This window comes from Ammodytes marinus, assembly GCF_949987685.1.
Source record: "Ammodytes marinus genome assembly, chromosome: 20".
NCBI lineage: Eukaryota > Metazoa > Chordata > Actinopteri > Uranoscopiformes > Ammodytidae > Ammodytes > Ammodytes marinus.
Genome location: NC_137224.1, coordinates 16,547,977 through 16,556,474, shown reverse-complemented (window position 1 = coordinate 16,556,474; position 8,498 = coordinate 16,547,977). Strand labels below are relative to the sequence as shown.

The 8,498-nt window shown below is 43.3% G+C and overlaps 1 protein-coding gene across 1 annotated transcript; it reads left to right on the top strand.

Annotated features, from left to right (window-relative positions):
• Nucleotides 1-3,425: 3,425 nt before the first annotated feature.
• Nucleotides 3,426-6,899, top strand: tob1b (transducer of ERBB2, 1b). Its single transcript, XM_080048902.1, has 2 exons — nt 3,426-3,624; nt 4,709-6,899. The coding sequence occupies exon 2, from the start codon at nt 4,877-4,879 to the stop codon at nt 5,906-5,908; it is 1,032 nt and encodes a 343-aa protein (XP_079905028.1). The 5' UTR covers nt 3,426-3,624; nt 4,709-4,876; the 3' UTR covers nt 5,909-6,899.
• The last annotated feature ends 1,599 nt before the right edge of the window (nt 6,900-8,498 follow it).

Here is an 8,498-nt window from a genome sequence, read left to right as displayed (position 1 = left end):
TCCTGGCCTGGATTTTTGAATTATACTTGTTCATCTCCTAGGGAAAGAAACAAACCAGATAAGAAAGTGCTACATGATTTGCCACAATCTAAAATTGAAAACGGGGGGGTAATAAAGAAGTCGCTGCTGCTTTATCCTGCAGGTACAAATCCTTAGCTCGAGATGTCAAGAAAAGCCCACATGGTGAGTATGGCACGAGTGAGCCAAGTCTCCTTTTCATAAACGGGCCCGGACTGAGCTTTGAAGTCCCCTGCAAAAGATCAGAAAACTAAGAAATCTATTCCGAGCTCTATGCCTTGGTCAAATAACCAAATGGAATGAATGCTGTCCTTGACCACTTTCATTATACAGCATGTTCACATGAGGAATGCTTTTTTTTTTTATTGGCCAGTTTCATATCAGTATGCCAGAAACCCATTTCTTTCCATGTTAAATTATTTTTCCTTCTTTGATTGGTAGTAAGAGAGCAAAGCGAGGCGCACATTCATAAGATTTGCTGTTACATTCCCCCCACCCCACCCCTAGTATTGAGCATGTGCTGTTGTTACACATAACAGAATCAAAATCCACTGATCAAAAAAAAAAGAGAATTGAACAGAGCATGTGTGCAGCAGCTACAAAGGCACGGAGAATAGAACAGGGATTTCACAGCTCTATGAAGAAAAGTGGTGGTGGTGGTGGGGGGGGGGGGGGGGATATCTCTGTGACCCGACTTCACTCAAAAATGCGCATGAGTCATGTTAAAACATCCCACTTCATTAGCCGTGTTTACCTCCAGGTCCCAGACTGGACACACTCACTCACTCACAAACAACAGGAGGAAACTTTCGCCACTAACCAGATCCATACACTGGTGGAGAATAACAAATAGGTCATTGTTAAGCACCGCCTACCATCGGCCAAAACTAACACTTGCTCAGTGAGCAGGCACGGCTGGAGAACAAGCAGAGGGATTCTGGACCTGCTCATGGTATTTCTTAAGGTGCTAGAGGGGAAAAAACGCATTCATGATGAAGCCTCTATAGTGCTATATTTGAAAGAAATACAGAATGCCTGAGAGCCTTTACTGCATATATCTTCCATTATGTTTGTGTAATCGGGAACCTGCATGTTGTCTTTTCCTTTACAGAAATAAAGACATTTACACCATAGATTGATGCAGCAAAGGACACAAAATGGTGCTTACAAATGTACCAGAAAGCAGGAAATAAAGTGTTCCATGCTCAACATGAAATGTGTCCTCCCCAATGTTGAAATTAAACCTATAATACGCCCTTGAAATTGAAACATGTCTATATTTGTAACATTCGGTCAAAGTCACACATTTCCAGCACCGTTACGGAGCAGATCCAGAAATCCCTCACTGCTCTGGTGGCCTTGGTGAGTCTCCAAGGCCCCCACGGTGTGTTAAGTTTGTGCTTGGGTCATCCATCACTCCAGATCCTCCGTGGTGGTGGTGGTGGTGGTGGTGGCTTGCTCATCTCTCACCCCTGCTGGGCCTCAATCTGGAGGCTAGAGGAACTCTGCATTGTGCCCACAGCCTCCTGCAGCCCCCCCCCGGCTATATGTTCTGACTTGCATTTGATATTTTAGCACTTTGTTTACGGCACTGGCACATGGCTAGAAATCCACTGTATTGTGATTAAACGTCAATTAAGCTTCCACATGCGTGTACATACAGTATAGGTTTAACATAAGCATTAACTATTGTTTTTTTCAGAGATCTGCAGCCTGGAGCGAGACAAGGAGTAATGCCGTGAATGCAAAACGCATATACTTAAAGAGACAAGAATGGCTTTAAAAGACGATGATGAAACAATCCCTCTCTGCCTCATTGTACGCCATGCATCCTCTTAAAGAAAATGACAGCGCAGGGGCTAGAGCAGGCTGTGCAAGGCCACTATGATGTTTCCCCCATGATGAATAATGTACTTTGAAGCATTTATGTCTATCTCATCTCATCGGAGAACGAAGGAGATGAATATGTGCACTTTTTTCCATTTGATTTCTGCCACCATGACTTAGTGGGGGACATGACTTGTCCAACAGACTATTAAACTGAATTATCATTGATTCAGACCAATCATATTTTGCCTGTGAAATTGTATTGACTGCCATGGCTGTTACCCTTAGAGAGTCTATAAATAGCGGGCCATAAATCAGCTCTCAAATGTAATATTTAGACATGACAGGCACTATTTGAGTGGGGTTTTCGGTCAGGTTTTTGTTTGGGTGTGTGCATCCCTCCCACCCCCCTCCAAAAGAACATCCTGTCCCATCTTCTTATCCTCCCCTGCCCTTCCACGTCCCTGCCGGCTGTATAATTCATGTGGCATTGTATTTATTGTGCAAACACACAGTGCTAGAGCCCATGTTAGGTAAGAGCAGACTGTGGCGTCAGACACCTTGGGCCCGACAGCAGAGAGCTTAAGCCCTGCACTGCACAGCTGCCGAAAACAAGAAGCCAGCACGCAAAGCACCGGAGAGCAGCCCGGGATCCAATGTTTAACTATTCACTTTCACAGTCCACATACCTCATAATGAAGGGACTTTTGTCACAGGTACACTGTGTATCAGTGGGTGGGGTAAGAATGTCAATATTTACCACTATGGCAATTATGAGATTCCAACTGTTTTGTTTAAAAGTGGTGGAAATAGTGCTGTATCACAGGACACCGTTCTCGGTAAGGGAAGGCTGATATAGGTTTAGGAACACAGCTAGGCTACAGCTGGCTCAAGGAACATCAAAATGTCATCGGTGAGGAGCAAAGAACACAACCAGCGACAGGTGTGTCCCTCCGCCACGGTGCCCATCCAGCTCTATTTAACCCTGTAGTGGGAGGAGTAGAGCCAAATGCGGTTTCATTGCGGTGTTTACTCTGCCTGCCAACAATAATTACACAAACTATTGAGCATTATCATCACAATGGACGTGAATGTTCAGCCGTAGGTTTCATGTAATGACAGAGCAGAACCTCTGACTAAAGAGGAGCTTTAATGAAGGCTTGCCATCACATGAGTCAGACATGTACGGAGTCCGGACATGTCAGGACATGTCAGGACATGTCAGTCTTTTACCTTGCATCCAGGTTGGTGTTTGATTTTTTTCAACAGCGTTAAATGAATCATATTATGCATCAAAGGCGGCTTTAAAAAGATAAAACCTGCTGGAATAAAATAGTCCACAGCACATGAAAGGCAAAGCACTACCGTAAATAGAACCCCGCGGTTGATCGAGCACAACATCATCCAATCACAACACTAGTTGGGGTGGGTTGTTGATGACGAAGCTGCGCTTGGCCAATAGGAGAACGTTACTGGGTGTTGACCTCTATGAGCCGTATCACCACCTTCCCCATGTCCGTGGCGGAGGACTACTATATAAACAAATCAGCTCAAGATTTAAAGGGCAGAGTTGTAAAAACTCCCAGGCTGTGGGGAGTTAGCTTGTGTAGCCTGCGAATTGGAATTCAACTATACCCCAAAGAAGCAGAAATCGCCTGGAACATTATAAAGAAGACATCATTTTTTTACCTACATTAGAAATCAACACTAGAGGCTTTACAAGCATAACGTTTGCTGGAACGGACTCCAGTACAAGAAGGACCTGCTGTGAATTTACATGTAAGTAAATATATAACCTAAACGTTGGCCAAACATTTTTTATATCGGAGACTATAATAGCAGGACATGACTTTGCTGTTTTGTTCTACTGATATTCAAACAGACGCTCACTCATTTTAATGAACGTTGGTCTTTTATTAATGAATATTCAGGATGTGGCCACCTAGCTTATCCAAATGCTACGATAGCTTTCTATCGATAAACACTGTCGTCACTCCAAATGATATTGAAGCTTTCCTCTTTTTTTGACGCCCTTAACATTTGCTCACCGTGCCTGTATGTCATATGCTTGCCTGCACACGCTATCGTACTGATAACCAGACATCCGAGCTAAACATTTACAGTATCTGGCGTGTAGATAGCTAGCTAGAGAGCTACATTTGCGTTCACACCCTTCATTAAGTTGCCCATTCGATAGTTGGTCGGCTGTGTCTGCTGTACCCGAACGTGATGAGAAAGCAAGTCGTTTTAATGTGTTTGTTATCACAGACGAAGCGAAGGTGATTGTGTTGTGTTGTAATGAATGGCTTTATAGCCCTGGTTAGACTTTGAATGATGATTATGTAATAACGACCTAGTCGCGAGCTCGTTCGTGCTCCACTGTCTACTGTAGCTAGGCTGGTGCGCGAGAGAGCAGTAGAATAGACTGGTTGGGTCAGGTGTATAAAGAAAATAACACACACACACAATTCTACTTAGACGCAGGAGTTGTTGCCTTAACATGTCCGCCTGCCTAAGCGAGGCAATTGAAAATGTTTGACTATTGACACCTGCTATCAGATCCTCCGCCCTCCTTTAGAGGTCGACCTATGCATGCGTATTTCTGTCACACTAAACCGCTGGGGGGACACACACTGCTGACACCGTCTCTGAGTCAGTGGCCTCTGTTTATTTATAGCTGTTGATATTGTACAGCTGATAGTATTGCTGTGCAGAGAAGGCAATACGGAGCACTAGCTGCTAATAGAGGAAATATCAGTAATCATAATGGTATAAAGTGGCTTTTTTTAGATTTTTTTTTAAATATATATTGACAAAGCTCCATCAAACCTAATGGTTCCTTTTTTTTCTGTCATTTTCCCAGGATCCTGAACCTAACCCTGTCGTACGAAGGATATTCATTTTGGCAACAAGCACTCACCCACAGTTTTCCCATCACACCGATCACTGCTGCCTTGGAGGTTTTCGCAACGCTCAGAATAAGGAACTCTGCGCCGGATAAAGAATCTCCCTCGCCCTCACCGAAGCAGCTATGCAGCTTGAAATTCAAGTAGCACTCAACTTTATTATTTCCTATTTATACAACAAACTCCCTCGACGACGTGTGAATATCTTCGGCGAGGAGCTGGAGCGGCAGCTGAAGAAGAAGTATGAAGGCCACTGGTATCCAGACAAGCCGTTCAAGGGATCGGGCTTCAGGTGCATCCACGTAGGGGAGAAGGTGGACCCCGTGGTGGAGCAGGCGGCCAAAGAGAGCGGCCTGGACATCGAGGACGTCCGGAATAACCTCCCTCAGGACCTTAGCGTGTGGATCGACCCGTTCGAGGTGTCCTATCAGATCGGGGAGAAGGGCCCGGTCAAGGTGCTGTACGTGGACGATAACAATGAGAACGGCTCTGAGCTGGACAAGGAGATCAAGAACAGCTTTAACCCTGAGGCCCAGGTCTTCATGCCCATCAGTGACCCTGTGGGGGCGTCCTCAGAGTCCAGCTCCCCCTCCCCTCCCTTCGGCCAGTCGGCTGCAGTCAGCCCCTCCTTCATGCCACGCTCCACACAGCCCTTAACCTTCACCACTGCCACCTTCGCCGCCACCAAATTTGGCTCCACCAAGATGAAGAGCAGCAGCCGTAACAACAACAATGCTAACACTGGCGCTAGCAGCACTAGCAGCAGCAGCAGCAGCACTAGCAGCAGCAAAGTGGCCCGCACATCCCCCACCAATAACCTCGGTCTGAATGTCAACAACCTGCTCAAGCAGAAAGCCATCTCCACCTCCATGCACTCACTGTACGGGCTGGGCCTGGGGCAGCAGAAGGCCTCTGCTCTCTCCCCCAACGCCAAGGAGTTTGTGTTCCCCAGCCTCCAGGGCCAGACCAGCCCGGGAGCCGGCGTCTTCCCCGGGGAGAGCTCACTGGGGCTGGGCCCTCTGCAGTACAACAATGCCTTTGACGTGTTTGCGGCCTACGGAAGCCTCAACGACAAGTCCCTCATGGACGGCCTCAACTTCAGTCTGAGCAACATGCAGTATTCGAACCAGCAATTCCAGCCAGTCATGGCTAACTAAACTCATCATCATCCATCGAGATGTTATTTATGAATGATGGTGGCTCAAAAGAGAAGGAAAAACAAAAACGCACACTTAGAAAAACTGGACTTTTGAAGGATTATAGTGTCTAGTCAAGCGCATGTGCCCAAGGGTGATTTTACTGTGCCCCTTGAGTTTGTTTCTGGTAAAAGCTTGTTGTACAAACACATCCAAGCGTGGTTACTTCAATTCAACATGCATCGTTGTTTTTCTTTTTCCTTTTTGCCAACCAAGCACAACATTTTTTTACCGTGTTGAGAAATATCTCCAAAAATCTAAAAAAACAAAAACAAAAAAAAAACAAGCTTCAAGTTTTGGCCTCTTACAGTATTTTACAGGCGGTAAGACAAGGCTGATTTTTTTTGAATTGGCACTACTAAGTGGGGTTACTTGGTCTTTTTCTAATTGTATAATTTAATTTAGTACAGAGTTTGTAAGATATCAGAGTATATATTGTTTCTATGACATGGTGTTGCATTTATATCTTTTTACTACTCCAGTGATCTGTGATGGCTGCAGCAGCTTTTCCTTATTTTCTTTTTTTAAAAGATAATTGTTAAAGAAATCCATCTCTTAAAAAAAAAAAAAAAAAAAAAAATACATCAAATATTCTAAAGATTGTGTACAGAGTATTCCTTAGTGGTGGAATTCAAATGTAGGAATAATTGCTTTTTCTGAAAGATGAATTGTATTTTCTGTTAAGAGGTTAAAAAGATTTTTGCTATTACTATGGACAAAATGTAATCGTATGAATATTAATTTTGTACCTACATTGTGCAATACTTGATAAAAAAAATACGGTATAACAAAGTATTTTGAGTCAGTGTCTTACATGTCAAGAGGGACTGAAATAGTTTATATTGTTAAGTTTGTATTAAATGCTTAAAAATGATATGCTTGTCTTTATTTTTTTTAATTTCATATTTGCACCCTGGTCTTTTTAATAAAAATAAACTACAGTTGAACATGATCTTTGGAGAGCCGACTTATTTATTGCTTGTTTTGTGGTTGTCATTTTGAAATAATGAACTCTACTTGAGCCGATGACTGTATAAATGATATGGTCACATGCTAGGAGTTGCGTCATGAGGGCAAAGTGTCTATTTATCAACACAAAGCCTGTATAGCTTGTGTGCTATAAATTTCAGTTCTGTTCAAAGGCAGAGGTTAACGTCTTGCTGACCGGGCTTAGCGGGTTGGCATGTGACATCATGGCCGTGAAAACAGGTGTAGAAGCTATTTATGATCCGTGACTGCTCATTGTAGCAATATGAACTGCCACATATCACTCGAAGCCTCGTACACCCTGTCCTTGTTTATTTTTAAGGGTGGATATGTGTTGGTGTCGCTTTTCACAGTGCACTTGTTTACAGGATGGGTGGGCATGGATTACAGTAACAGTATGGGATGGTAGTAATCGCACCAGGGTGGCTTGATAGTTGGCTTGGCTGTCATGTGAAGGAACCAGCCAAAACATTCATCAAGAGTTCCAAAGGCCTAACTCACCAATGATATATTATAATCACATTTGCTTTTCTCTGTCTGAGTCAGAGGTGTGAGGACAACCGACGCCTGTGTGTTTTCATACTTCCTCCTCCCTTCTTTGTCAAACACTTATGTACACCGAAGTGTCATTGTGGCTGAGCAAACCTTAACACGCCTAAAGCCTGTTTTAGGTGCTCATGGGTATATTCATTTATACAGATGAGCTGTTATTTTCATCAGTGACCCAGTCACAAATGCTGAAGGGCCTTTACAGCATTGCTATGATATCACTTTCATTCTGTATGTTCTATGATGTGTTAGCAATGCTGTTACATTTCTACAGCGGTGGAAGAGTAACTTAAAACTTTAACTTTAGTTCAAGTCCCAATATAGAAATACAATCATGTAAAAATCCAATTCATAACATACTTATAAAGTCATACTGAAATACAGAATTATATCAGCAAACGTGTACACAATCTGCCCATGTTAATGAAATATGAGTCCAAGTCATTATCCTATCATCAGTTCAGTTCAAAGAGTTTAGGCCCAGTGGTTCTCAACCTAGGGTTTGGGCAACTCCCAAATGGTCACAGGAGACATCTAAAGGAGTTGTGAGATTATTAAAGGTGCACTATGTAGCTTTGGGTGCAGAGAAGGCAACATTTTCTAAGGTATATTGTCATAACTGAATAAACACATTTTATTTAAGTTCTTGGTTAATGGCCTAAGTTACCTATTGCAGCATGTCTGTTTCATCGTCTAGGTTGAGAAAGTCATGGCTACCTTTAAAGCCTTAGTAATGTGCTAGCATCATACAGAAGTCACATACCCTTGATATGATCTAGAGGTGTACGTACATATCTGAATTCTGCTGGCATTCTTGAAATCTGAACTCACTTTAGATGAGTGTGGCACATCAATTTCTCACAATGCCCCAGCGTTTCAAATGCATTCGTTTGGGGGGGAATAGCTTGCGGATGATTGGATGTAAAGTGTTTTTTTTCTTCTTTTTTCTATATTACCCAGTGTGGTTTCCACCATGTCGGATTTAGAACATTCCTGGTTGATGCTGTGAGGAATG